Raw genomic sequence first — 14,662 nt, 5'->3', positions numbered from 1 at the left:
ATTCTCCTATTTTCTAGCTACTGTATTCCTTTTGCAGATACCCTTACATATTTAGCAGTTTACCTGAGTTAACTACTACTCTATGTAGATTAGAGAGACTTTTAGAATTGAAGTTTTAGCATCCTAACGTAGCTAAGATTATAATTGCTTACCTATGTCTTTCCATGTTCACCCGATAGCAGAAGTTGATTTAAACTCGCGTCTGCAGAATTATTGCTATCACCTTTTAAGGTCATTGATATCCCTGAAGACTTAAAGAAATTAAGAACTCAAAGTCACCATTAAAATCCATTATTTTAATTGCTTAAATAAACGTGTAATTAATGTAGGTGAGGCGGACCACAAGCAGTTTGATGAAATTTGCAGCGTCATCCTATTGATGGGGACAGAGGCAGCGCCCCCCAGTGGACAGACTGAACTGAAGGGGGGTGCTCACTCAGCCTTCAGAGACATGCGTATGGCAATGGCGTTCAAGCAAAAGTCAAAGCAAACAAGAGCCTATGTTTGAAAAATATGTCTGAATTACACAACGAGAAGGGTCATGACCAATTTCGTACCTGCTCAAACCAGGACATTTGAAAAGATGGCCACCTGTGACTACTTAAGGGTGCGGTCGAATGGTCCATTAGCAACACAAATACAAATGGAAATCACTTTATGAAACTTTGTGGAGAGGCCATTTGAAGGTCAAGGCCTGGGTTCTGCAGTGGGATTTTGGTCTTCATATCCGTGTGGGTGCGCGGGGTGATGGGCTTGGGCTGGCAGCCCTAGCACTGCAGTTCCTCCTCCGCCCGCCGGGGGGCGCCCGCCGAGCTCTGCGCGCTGGCGTGGGCAGTGGAGCTGAGCACCTCTTCAAAGCTGCCTCCGCCCGAGTTCGTCCCGCCTACTTTCGTCTGAAAGGGGCAGAGAAGCAAACATGCAGTTAGTTCATTTTTTTCTGAAGTGTTTTTATAACATCGACTACTCTCAAGTTCGGAATTACTTTTTTTCCCCCTTGAGACAGTCTGTAAAGGATGTAGAGAAGTCAGCTTCCTTTGGCAGAGGGCTAGGATGTCATGCATGCCTGGGTTCCGGGACTGGAATAGAAACTTAAATTTTGTACAATAGTAGCAACTCTCTCTCTTCGACATTCTCAATCCCTCCAGGAGCATAACCAGATCTGTGGATTCGAATTACCTCCTCACTCACCCAGAGAAACGATTTAATTCATAAAAAACAGACTTTAGATATATTTCCCCAATTTTACAAATGTATGGACATTTTTAAGTGACTTAGACTTAGGATTTCCACTTGCGATTTAACTAGGCAATCTGCATTTCTGACAAATGTCTATTGACAAGGCAGCGTGGCTCCACGGAACATGATGGTTGGTCTCTGCTTTGAGGGTTGTAGATGAATGAAGTTTTAAGCCCTGGCCACTTCACATCTTTCTAGGCAGTTGCCTTTACAGGAGGAAAAGCCCTTTAAATGGCCCTTTAAACACCCCTTTTTTTGTGTCCTTGTTATAAAGCATAGACTCAGGAAGAAATCAATTTTTAATTAAATAATACAATTAAGTATTTTGAAAAATTCCCTAATAAAAAGTTCTTCGAAAGTATATTCTTTAGTCAGCCAGAATGCTTAGTGAAAGTCTTAATAATAGTTACATCAGCCTTTCTTTAACCATGAACAATATGGATTATCACTCCGAGGAAAAGAAAGGTATAGACAAGGTTGCTATTCTCAAACTGCTGTCATGCCTCACTGTCACCAAGGTGATCCCTCACAAGAACATACACCACTCTGGGGAAGCAGTGTATCCGCCTACGCAGTGATGGCGAACCTATGACACTCATTTTTTTGGTTGATTTTTCTTTGTTAAATGGCATTTAAATATATAAAATAAATATCAAAAATAGAAGTCTTTGTTTTACTATGGTTGCAAATATCAAAAAATTTCTATATGTGACACGGCACCAGAGTTAAGTTAGGGTTTTTCAAAATGCTGACACGCCGAGCTCAGAAGGTTCGCCGTCGCTGGCCTACGGCCTGGCTGCCCCTTTAAAGCCTTAACCAGGGTTCGAAAGCAGTCCAAGCATTACAAGCAAACACACACTTCCCTCCAATTGTCACTAAGTGCCTCTCTGCCTCTGTCATTACAAAGCTGAATTTTTCCATCAGGTGGGGGTCGGGAAATCCATTGGGGAAAGTGACAGATAAACACAAGGTATCCCAAAACACGTGTACACACGTTACCAGCTGATAGCTCAGTTTTGAAAATGCAATGTATTTAATAAACACTGCCTTTATAATTATTCAAAGTGTGTGCATACATTTGTGGGGGACACCCTATATCTTAGGCCTGGGAATCACAAATACTCCAATTAGCATTGTAGAAAGTGGCCAAAGATGATGCGTAAGTGAATGAGCACGGCTGTGCTTCAGAAAGGCTGTATGAAACTGCAGTGTGAATTTCCTGTCATTTCATTTTCACAAGTCACAATATGATTTTTCCTTGTTGTTGTTATTTTTCAGCCATGAAAGAGGTGTAAAAACCATTCTTAGCTTACGGGCCATTCAAAATAGGTGACCAGCTAGACTCGGCCCCCACGCCTCAGGGGACAGACCTCTGCACAGAGCATTCGATTTCTCCTCTCCTCTTAGCACTGGGAAGGAGGGGGTTGCTTTCCATCATGTGACTTTTTTTCACTATGCTTATTTCTTTTCTGGGAGAAGCAAGATGAATCCACTGTGATTTCCTCTATTAATAGTCCCCATTCTCTTTATTTTATTCGCATTTGCAGTACACGTTACCACAGTATTGAATCAGATCAATACAAATTACTCCTTTTCTGCTGGGCTTCCTTTCATTCTTTCTCTCCTACTTCTTGATTTTCTCACATCAAAACAGAAAATAAAAGGAGGAGGGGACCACTTTGAAATAAAGCTCTTTGGCCAAAAGGCGTGAAATAAAGGCGTTTCCTAACTAGCCCTGCTGATTCCCCAGTCATTCCCTCAGCAGGCAACAGCCCCAGGATCCGCAACCGAAGAACATGACAGAAATGTTGTAAAAGATTTAGGACACAAAAGTAAACTATACAGAAAATAAGCTATATAAAAAAGGGCCAAACATCTATTATTTAGGCTGAAGAAAAAAAGAAATGAGAAATTTGCAATTATGAGGGAGTGGGAGGTTTTACACAAAGCATGATTATTGGCTATTCTCCATCGCCTGGGTGGGCAGAAACAGAGGGACTAGGCATTGACCGTGACACAGGAAGCGAGTGGGCTGTGAGTCTTGTTAAACCCATGGACAATCATGTTAACACAGAATTCACTTTCAGGGACACGGGCTAGTTTCCAGCTGGCTGAGTTAGTTTTGTGCGTGTTTGAAGGAAGAGACAGGCTCTCTACCTTCCATCCCAGTGAGGTAAGAAAGTTAGAAGCTGAGTGTGAAAAACACTTAAATCGTAAAATCATGCGTGAGCTGTGAGCTTACCAGAGTTTCCTAAAAGCAAATGAAAATTGGTTGCTCTTTATTCTTCTTTTGCTTCTTCATAGCTCCTTCTTCTAAAGAAAACCTAAAAAGCATAACTTCTCCTAAGTCAGAACGTGTCTAGCAAGCAACAGAATGCATCCTCTTTGGCGTGCCTTAGGCTGAGAACCAAATGTTGAGAAATTGACTCCTAGGGGCTTTTGAGACTTTTGTTTTAAAACAGGATATTGGAGCAAGAGAACTGTCCGAGATAACGCATGTCCCTCCTTACCAAACATTTTCCCTGCCAATGGGGGCAATTTAATGGCTCCTACTGGTCACTCAAGTGATGATGCTGACAAGCAGAGGGGAGAAACTGCACAACTAGAAACTGCTGGTAAATGAAACCAGTGAAGGCATGATAGATGCTGAGTAATTATTTCATTCTTGGGCCTTAAACACCTAATCACAGGCCTAATAAAGCAGGAGATTTCTATGTTAAAGACCCTCCCCCTAAGAGGAAAGACCTTCTAAATCAAAATCAGTAAGAGCACCCAGGGCCTCTCGTGAGGAACAGACGCCCTCACAGACCCTTCTCAGGCAGTACGGTGACAGGGGATTCAGAAGCAGCTGGAATTAGTATGTGCAAATATCTGCTTTAGATCCAGTTAAAGATCATCTGTATTTTTAATTTTCTTAGTAATAAGGAAATGCAGAAATGGATTCTCTACAAAACAGTGATAATGATACCAAGATATAGGTAAGTCATTGTTTAGGTGATATCTTTAAAAACATAATCTTAGCAGTTTCAGTGATTTTTCCTGCTTTAAACGTTCTATACATTTTAAGATTAGACTGAATTTAATTTCGCTCTTTTTTCCTCTGTAAAATAACTTATCTGTGCTGAAACAAAAAAACTCAATAAAATTTTTTAGCTCCTACTATGTATGCCACAGGCATATTTTTAGTTTATACCCAGGGATCCAATGCTTGTTACAAAATAATGCATCATGTGACTCCGCTTTATTTTCCCTGCATGATAACCAAACTGTGCTGTGCTTAATATGTGAATTGGATAAATAAGTTTAGTGAGTGGCAGTATAACACAGGGAGCCAAGTTTGTGTTTGCTAGTCCATGTCCATCCCAGGGGAGCGCTGAACTGTTATTGAACTTATACTCTCAATTCAGAATTCACAGATCCTGCGGTCCATCCACATCCCCTCTCACTTACCTACGTTTTGAGGAATAGCATTAAGAGGTCTAACCAGCTAACCAGTGCAGAGATGAATACGTACCCCAATTCACTTCCATGAACAATTCATTTCTAGTGGCATATTTGTCAGGATACAGTGACACTACCCAAGCCTGGTTCTATTTACGGATTTCTATGTGAAGCCTGGCTGTGCAAGGCTGCCTTCTCGACTGCACCGCATGTTGGCAGTGCCACCCTTGGAACTAACCACAGCAATGACTATGCTGTCCTGATTCAATGACCCGATGACACAACATTCACTTCATCTGTACCTTAAGACTTGTGACAGTTGTCTCAACCCTCTCCTCAAATGATTTGAAAGTAGGAGAATTCCTAAAATAACAAAAAAAGAGAGGTCAGCTCCAAAGACCTGCCTGTGTTAGTAACTCAGCTGTCTGATTTCTGCTCTTAGAAACATCACTTCGCAACAGAGCTAGCTGTCGGTGTGGCACCTACCCCGACCACGTTTTAATAACATGAATTTCATTTCTGCCAGGTTAGATTCAGAAACCATATTTGACATGGAATTTTTCCAAGTGGAATAGTGAGACACTCAACTGTAGAATAGTACAGCATTTGGCAACAGTACAAACGTAATAATTCCATCATGCACCGTGAGTCATTATCAATGAGTCAAAGTAGTGATAGCTTAATTTTTCATTTACTAATTGCTTCTATCACAACTCTCTTTCTCCCAACTTTTTTTTATTTTGTAAGCATGCAGAATCTGTCTAAAGAATGTCATGTTTGCGTTTTCTCACTTGGAATTTTAAAGTTATTCATTTCAGTGTATGTGAGACAAGACAGAAATAGCTCAAGGAAAAGAAGGTTTATAAGTTTTTCTTTTCAGTGCCTTCAAAAGTAATCATTTGGTCAACTTTCATAAAGAAGTGTTTCTGAAAGTCAATGCTTTGATTATTGTAAGTTGAAATATTACTTATTACTTGTCTAATGCTTCATCAAAATGGTGTTATTAGTATGTGGCATATTCCCTTCCGAAGAGGATATAACTAATTGTTCTCTTAGCAGAGCGAAACTTCACAGTCCACTGACATTTTATTTGTGACTCGCCATTGTGTTAAATAATCTATACCATTTGTAACTATAAGTGTTAAATACTTCATTTGGTGCCTTTTGGTTTCCTATACTGGGTTTGGTCACATGACATGATTTAATGACAACATTACCATAAAAATTGATATCACCAAGTCCAACTAAAGAAATGAAAACTGAACTAAAAATGTGTCTTAAATCTTGCGTCCGTGTCAGCTTTCAACAACAAGGACAGCCATCATTTTCACACCAAACAATTCCATTTGATAAGCCAATTATTATTCTCTCTTGAGTGCAGAGGAAAGAAAATAAGAGGAATGGCCTGGAGAAACTTCGGAAGGGAGCATGGCTATAAAATAGGGGCTTCATTACATGGTGTGGAATGGAGCATCGCTCTAATACTATCAAGAGGAAAGTAATGTGGAGGACATGCTTTTGAGTGAATCTGGCTTTGTTAGGGATTGCTGCCCAAGACTTGGACGCTCCAGATGATCAAAAACGTATGTCTTTGCATTCTGGCTGCATGAATTCACAATGGCGAGATCAGAAGGCCCAAGCATGGCTCCGCATTTTGTATTTGATTCAAACATGAGTTGAATTCCTATGAGTGATCCTCCATAATACCTCTGTTTCAGGAGGAAGAATTAGTGAAATTATACTTGAATGACTCAAAAGTAGACACTGGCACCTGACTTCCATGGCAAGTTCTATCTGGCCACACTGACAGTTTGCCTAATGGTTTATGGGTATATGTCAGAAGAGTAGCATCATTTTTCTTTTCAAGTTAATTTCAGGCAATTTTATGAGGATTGAATTTGACCCATAAACCACTAGATGAATTCCTGGTTCGTAGAGCAAAATCATGTTAATTTCTTGTAAGCTCTATACTTAAAATTTGACGTAAAGTTGCTCAGAGCCCCTCAGGTTACACTAGTCCGTCTGGCTGTTCTTCCGCTGTGGGGAGCAAGTCATTCAAATAGGAACAGAGCAATCCTGAATCTATGCTCTCTCCCACCAAATTAGGGAAATCGGATACTGTGATTAAATTCCCAAAGTAACCAAACAACCCCAGTGTAGAAGAGACATCGTCGGACATAATGAAACAGGCATTTCTCAAATTAAGTTACAGTAGAATACATACTGGAGAACGGGAGAAACTGTTTATTCAGATTTAATCATTTTATATAAAACTACAAACTTTTAGCAGTGCAAATGACCCCAGAAAGAACTTGGCTTTGGTGCACTGAAAATGTTAAGAGTAACTGAACCCCTTCTCTAATGTATCCACACCACAACATATGAAACCAAGCAGGTTGGAGAGGCAGAGTTTTAACTAAAGTGGGGTAGGGTCCCAGGCCTTGATTCTGCTCCTCCTCCCCATCACCATGGCGACTCAAGGCAAACACCATGGGAAAAGCAGTACATCTGGTTCTAGTTTCTTACTTATAAACATGATGAAACATATCACTGAGGCTGCAAAATTCATTCCTGGCAGCCTTCGCCTACAACCTGTATCCTCTGATTCCCAGTCTAACATCAAGTCCTCTACACGCTATGACTATGAGCTTGATTTTATCTGACTGCATCACAAACTCAAGCACACTGGAAGCGGAGGCCATCTTTCTCAGTTTTCATCTTGACAGTAATTTTAATGATGTTTTTTATTGTTCAACAGATACCTCACCTTAATTTATACCTGAAAAAGCCTAATGATATCCTTTCTAAATCTGCTCCCTCTCATTTAAACTTTCTCTTTCATTTAAACTTTCTCCCAGCCTTGCATTTAATTCTGGGGAAATATATTTCTACCTTTGCAAGTGTGCTCAGAATGTTCTAGGCCTTACATAGGTCACTTTGTTCATATCTCGCAACAACTATATAAAGTAGCTTTTAATGAAGATGGAGGTAAATTAAATAACTTGTCCTAAGTCTCACATATCAGGAGATTTAAGCTGGGGTGTCTGGTCAAAAGCCCAAGCTCATTGCATCTACACCACTTTTACAGGATTGTCAAAGTACCACAGGTTCTCCGGAGGACCACCGGAAAAGAGAATTAAGTAGTTCATGGCACTTCCCTTCATATACAGGAGAGAAAAAATCCACCAGGTAAATATCAGTAAAGTGACAGTTCATACAAATTCTGCATTAACATTACGTAAAATAATTTACACACATTACCTCATTGCAGGCATACTTATGGAATGGCGAATGGAGTAGCTTCAGGGCAAAAGCAGATTAAAGGGAAGAAAAGAAAGAGAAGATAGCACAACATAAGCACAGGAGAAACTCCCTCCGCACCGTTCTAAAACAGCAATCTCAGCTCTCTGAAGTGTTTGCTGCCCAACCCACCAAGATGATATTTGTTTTCATCGGGTAGCATGGGCCACAGGCAATTCCAAGGGGACAAGGGAAGAATAGGCGGTCCGTGGTTGCATATTCTTTTACTTCCTGTGGGTGCCCTGTAGGCCAGGAAGTCTGATGTGAATGTCTGGTTCCTTCCAGGTCAACCCAGTAGCCCATGAGCATTCTGTCAAGGGCCTGCTCCTTCTCCACCCGCTTCTCCTGGTCAAGAAGATGGGAAATAGAGCCGAGCCGGTAACAGCTAATTGTTCCATTCCAGTGAAACTCTCCAGAGGAATGTAGGTAGTTAACACAAGGCAGTCCATTTTCCACCCGTTCCAACACCATCCCTGCTTACTCCCCTCCTAAAAAACTAACTGGGAAGGGATCAAACTTATCACCCTTTCCCAACAATATCCACTGAGGCCATTGTATGGGTGGCACTTGACTAGAATGGAAACGAACGGACAAAGAAATTAATTAAAGAATTACTAAAATAAATTCATCTGCATTATCAATCTATTAATCTCCTTAAATAGAAACAGTTTTCTCAGAAAAACAAATTCCAAAAAAAAGCATATGAGATTCCAGCTTAAAAAAAAAAAAAAAGCTTAATTCAGGGCACAGTGCCTTTGTGCTTCTCCAGTAACTTTTTCCCTCTTCAACTTCAGAAGGTACGGAAAGTTGAAGATGAACCATCCTATTAACAACAGTCACAAGATGTTCAGAAAACATGGCAGTCTAGAGAAAGCAATTTTCTGTTTCTGGACCTTACTTTCTCTAAGTTTTATAAAAATACACAACTCTCAATATCCATGTTCCTTTTTTCCTTCTCTCAGAAGGAACTCTGCCAATATAGGGAGAAATGATGCAGAAAAGAGATTCCTAAGAGATTGGGCAGCAAGTGAAGCTGGTGTAAATGATTCAGAAAGGAGATAAATATGTGCTTACATAAATTCAAATGCCTTAGATGCCCCTAACCCCACTCCCAGTCTGTAACTCCCTGGTAAGAACACTCTCCGGAAGAGAGACTTAGTTTTTGGCGGAGGCGCACCCACACAGTGAAGAAAGACAGCTCTGGGGAGGAAGGGGCTGAGGGCCCCCAGGCAGCGCTTACCCGATGGAGTGGGACCTGCAGCCAGGGCAGCATGGAGAGAAGAGCAGGAGCAGCATTAGCACATCACGAGAAAAAGATACACCACACTGACCCTTGTCCCCTCTGCTAAGAGCCCCAAAGCAAACAGTAATTCCTTTCATTACAGTTTTTGAGTCTACTGACTTCTAACTATGATTCTCATGGGAACATAATGATGGTGAAACTCTCTAATGAAATCATGTGCCTCCTCCAAAGATTTCATCTGCACCAGATCACACGCAGTTTGAACAAATCCCTGAGAAGTATCAGGAAGATGCCAATATCATAAAAAGTATCCCATCAGCTTGCATTTCTTCAGAATACTTTCACAAATGTGACTTCAATTTAACTTCACAGGAAACATTTTAATTTGGTAGGGTTTTTTTTTAAAAAAATATGTTTTTACTGATTTTAGAGAGGAAGGGAGAGGGAGCAAGAGATAGGAACATCAATGATGAGAGAGAATCATTGATTGGCTGCCTCCTGCAGGCCCCACTGGGGATCAAGCCACAACCCAGGCTTGTGCCCTGACTGGGAACCTAACCCAAGACCTCCTGGCTCATAGGCTGACACTCAACCACTGAGCCACGCCAGCCGGGCTAATGGATTCTTTCTAATTTCTGCCCTACGGGGCCACCTTGTCACTGAGATGGTCCCTTAGTGAAGATAAAAACTAGCATTTTTCGAGTACAGCATACATGGCAGGTTCTCTTCTGCTGCTTTTAAAATAACTCGATGGTGTTGTTACTCTTACCCCCATTTCATAACTGACACAACCCAGGTACACGGGAGCTAAGTTGCACCTGGCTTCCTCGGAACCTGACCATTTGAAGTTGAATCACCTGGGAGCTTGTTACTAAGCAGATTCCTAGATTCTACCCAAGACTGAGGCACAACTCGGGGAGGTGCAATCTGGAAATATGTATCTTAAACAAGATTCAGAGCTGCTATCAGTCCCCTAAAGATGAAGAAACACCGAGGTCCCAGTGTTCAAGTGAAAGGTTTCAAGTAAGTACGTGGAGAATCAATTTTATAAACATGGCAAAATCTATTTTCTTGGATATAACAGGTAATAGGGTCTTCCCTATTTAAGGAATTATTTAACTAGTTTAGATCAATGTTTTGATACCATTGAAATGATTGCAAGTTTTATTTGTAATAAAATTAAGGTTAATTAAAATACAGAAGATTTACCTGTTAATCACATGCTGTCTCTGAAGAATTTCAATGGTGTTTATTATTAGTACTTAGATTAATGTACATTTCTCACTTAACTCCAGCCTCATGAATACCAAGTTATTAAGATGGGGCATTAATATTGGGCACAATCTAGCAATATCTGAAGTAAAAAAATAACTTAATCACAAAGATATAAATATTTCCCTCTAGGTATCAAAGTTGCAGGATAATAAAAAATTAATAGTTTAAGAATCCAGTGAAATAATTCACACAGATCTTTTTAAAAGAAGAAATTTAAATGTACTTTTAAAGTTTTTAAAGAATGAATTTGATTTCTAGAGAAAAAGGAAATTGGTTTATAAATTTAAAAAAATCACATAAGCATATCAGCTAAATTCCAAATAAACTATGATAGGTATTTAAACAAGCAAAAAAAGCATGAGAGAACAATTCTATATAACTCCTTAGCACATAATATAAAAAACAATGCTCAATACTGCAATGTTTTTCTGGTGACTATAGTGAAGACATTTGGTTCTCAGTTCAAAATTTTAATGCTCACCTAATTTTATATAACAGTGAAATACTGAAAAATAACCAAAATGTGCAAGGAAATGCACTGGAAGATAATAAAGTTATTAAAAATGTAATAGACATTCATTGACATGTTCACAATATTGCTAAAGTGAAGAAAGAAAATTACCAGAAATATACACCATATAGTAACCTTTTGGGATAAAATAATACATACGTTATGTATTTAGCATAGAAAAATGGATGTATATAAAACTGTAACTAGAATGGTTTATCAGAGCATATTCCACTGAATACATATTTTATTGGTTAAATTACAATAATGAAAATTCATGTGTGCTGTGTTCTTTTGAAATCCCTTATTACCAGCGATTAAAGACATCCTCTATCTTCTATTTTTACCAGGTTGGGTCCTAGTGGAAAGGGCATCTTTGGGACAGTCCTGCCACTAAACTGACCTCCAGTCAGAATATGTCCTAATATAATAATTTATCTCAGTCACCAATCACTATCTGCCCCATAATATGTTAATCCAATTAAAAAAGACTATATTAGGAAGACTATATTGGCTCCTCCTCTCTCTAGCAGCCAAGGGCTGAGCACATTCCCGGGGTTCTCTCCCACGGTACCTCATGTCTCCGAACTTCTTGCTGATGGCCGTCCCAACATTGCTGAAAGCAGCAGTTGCCTTCTGCCCTGCGTGACTCAGGGTTTCATGTGTCTTCTTGTAGCTGGAAGTAAACAGAACAACAGTTTGTATACCATGATCACCCATAAAACATTCATCGTCCATCTCTCTCCTTAGTGACAGTTTCTAGTCATTGTTTTGAAATGATAGGCTGGCTGCCATTTATCAAAGGGACAGTCAGGCAATTAAATCTGAATTCAGGAAAAAGATCCAGACACAAGTATAGATCTGAATGTGCAGATCTTTAATCGCAAGGAGTGGGACTGTTCCGAGAGCAGAGAGTCATTCTTAAAGAAGTGTATTAACTTTATGAAGAGACACTTGTCAATGGAAGCCCTAGACATCAAAGGTGACACAGAAATTTTAAAATGTACATTTCAAAGAGAATTTTAGGCTTTTACTGTTACTATGGGTGAAATTAACCATAAAAAAGCAAATACATAACTAGTGTTTAACTTACTTTTCTCATACTTCTACTGAGAATAAGAAAGGCACATGAGTTAATATAACACAGTGACTTTTTCAAAAACAGTTTTAGGAATGCAGTACTGTAATGACCTATGTCTGCTCATCGCCTAGGCCCCCTGGTTAGACTGACTCCTTGAGGGCAAGGGAGCCACTCATCTGTGTGTCCCCGGCATCTGGCAGAGGGTGACAGGAGAAACTCAGTGAGCACCAGATGGACGAATGGATGCTCAGAGAGGATGCCTCTTTGTGGCTCTGAACGGGGCGCGATGGCAGGAAGCACGGAGAGGAGGTGGGGGGTCCCAGAGAGAGACGCACAGACTTGAGAGGTGATAAGTGACAGGTAGAACCAGATGAAAAGATTGGCCTGGGGTTTTGAGCACAGTGACAGGAAGAACCGTGCCATATCCACAGTTCTGAGAAATTTCTAACAGTTACTTAATAAGATGGGAAACAAAAGAGACCTAACCTGAGAGAATCAAAAGAAATCAAGAAAAAGTTTTGTACATCACTTCACAACATGCCAAGTCATTATGCCGTACACTTTAAACGTACACAGTGCCGTAGGTCAATTATATCTCACTGAAACTGAGAACAGAACAAGAATGTTTGTATAGATTAAAGAAGAAACCCAAATTCTTATAATGTACGTACCACCTTCTTCCAGTATCTGCTAATCCCAGGTAAGTTTCCCCAAAGTTGCCTGCTGGGTCTAGAGCATTTACATTACCTGGCACCCTGAGAAGACTTTATTTTAAATCAAATCAGGTGTGTGTGAACACCCCTTATCCCTCTATCCACCCCTTCCATCTCCCGCGTCATGTCCTATCATACTTTAAGGAAATGCTTTAAAACGTGCGCCTTGGTCTTCCTCGGGACTGAAATCACTTTATTAATTTGGCATTCTACTACTGTCTTTTTGTTAGCAGCTTGGAATGAGTTTACCATATGTTATTTATTTACACAATGCCTGTTTTTCAGGAAGTGTCAAAATCATATTATCTAGATTATCAAACCAAACAAAATATTCATGTACTAAACAGACATTTCCTAGCAAATATGGAAAGACCAAGGAAAGTAAGGGTCAAAGAAGAACCTGGTGAGTAGGAGGGAATTTGTGTGTCTGGCGAGAGCTGTGTGAGGATAATGGGAACTTTTTGTTGATTTCTTTTGATTCCCTCCGGTTAGGTCTCTTTTGTTTTCACTTTAGTCAATAACTGTTAGGAATTTCTCAGAACTATGGATATAGCGCTGTTCTTCCTGTCACAGTGCTCAAAACCCCATGCCAAACTTACTTATTTAAGATTCAGTATCTCCTCCAGTGACCTCCCCACAGCTAGATCCCAAGCCACACACATCCCCTGTGCCTCCCTGAAGCCTAAAGACAACATAGAAGAGCAGCAGAGATCATTTTTAAAAAAAGGAGGGGGGGATATTTTGTGTCTGCTCTTAGATTCTCTCAAACCAGGACACGTAAAAAACTATGACACAAACAGCAACAATAAAACCGGGATACAGGGGATCTCTTGACCTGCTATTGTATGGTTATCTTTCTAGAAAGGAGCTAATTTCAGTCTGCTGTGTAATTATTCCTACTCATCCAGTTCTGTTCCAATTTGAATCCTACCACAGACTAAAATATGCCAAGATCTTTCATTACCATCCCACAGATTTTCTTTTCATTATAAATCAAACTAAATAGGTCATGATTGCCTAATCAGTATGCAAAGTATTGCCTCTGGTAGTCACCAGCGATTCTCTGACAGCTAACATTCCTTTTAGTGCTTTAAAATCTAATTCTACCCAACTAACCCCCATCCCAGTTCCCTCACATCAAAATGTTCATTGTATGAGCTATAGAGCTTGTCCTGGAATGGGTATCATGGACACTAACAACAGGGATTTAATTAATGAATGGAGAAAATCAATTTTGCTATCTGCCCCCTCCCCCACCCTAACATGTGAGTAAGACTTTTTCCCTTCCCTCAGCAGCCAAGAAAAAATGGTGGGAGGAAGATGCTTTCCCAAAATTATGTCGTTGACAGGCTTCCCTCTTAAGAGAGAGATTGATTCTTTCCTACAAAGCTAAGTTCACATCATCCCTAAAGGTTAGTGAGTCCACACTCATCTGTGTCTATGAAATGATCTTTGAGGCAATCTCCTCTAGTCCTATAGCTTTCAAGACATCAAAAGGCAGACGACTCCCGAATGTCCTGGACTTTTCCCCACTTTGTGCTCTTGGTCTATAAACTCGTTTGTCTACTGAGCATTTCAGACTTGATATGGCCAAAACGATTCTTGGGTCTCTCCACAAAATCTGTCTCAGTCTTTTCTAGATCAGTGCATATGCCTACAAAGTGTCAGACACCGTCCTACATCCTACACAGATATTATCTCACTGAATCCTCACTTCCTATGAAACAGGTACTAATATGACTTCAATCTGCAGATGCAGGAAGGTCTAGATTTCAACACAACCCGCTGGAGTCCATAGCTCATGGCTTAGCCACAATGCCCATTGCAGTAAACAGTACCCATACTCACCCAGGAGTCCAAATCCA

The 14,662-nt window shown here is 40.2% G+C and overlaps 1 protein-coding gene across 8 annotated transcripts in view; it reads right to left on the bottom strand.

Moving 5' to 3' along the window:
* Positions 1-275: 275 nt before the first annotated feature.
* TPD52L1 (tumor protein D52-like 1) overlaps positions 276-14,662 on the bottom strand; it is a 59,809-nt gene continuing 45,422 nt past the window's right edge. For 2 of the 8 annotated variants that reach the window (XM_006778440.2, XM_006778443.2), the window contains 5 exons: positions 11,578-11,679; positions 9,218-9,232; positions 7,939-7,977; positions 4,980-5,040; positions 276-893 (listed from right to left, as the gene is read on the bottom strand). In XM_006778440.2, the coding sequence (XP_006778503.1) occupies positions 768-893; positions 4,980-5,040; positions 7,939-7,977; positions 9,218-9,232; positions 11,578-11,679 (343 nt within the window). In that variant the 3' untranslated portion in view covers positions 276-767. Of the gene's footprint in view, positions 894-3,478; positions 3,574-4,979; positions 5,041-7,938; positions 7,978-9,217; positions 9,233-11,577; positions 11,680-14,662 lie in introns of those variants that run through there. The other 6 variants (XM_006778442.2, XM_015557827.1, XM_015557826.1 and 3 more) reach the window with 6 other exon arrangements.

The sequence above is a fragment of the Myotis davidii genome, unplaced genomic scaffold (genome assembly GCF_000327345.1).
Source record: "Myotis davidii unplaced genomic scaffold, ASM32734v1 scaffold147, whole genome shotgun sequence".
Lineage (NCBI taxonomy): Eukaryota > Metazoa > Chordata > Mammalia > Chiroptera > Vespertilionidae > Myotis > Myotis davidii.
This window is presented reverse-complemented; position numbering and strand designations above follow the sequence as displayed.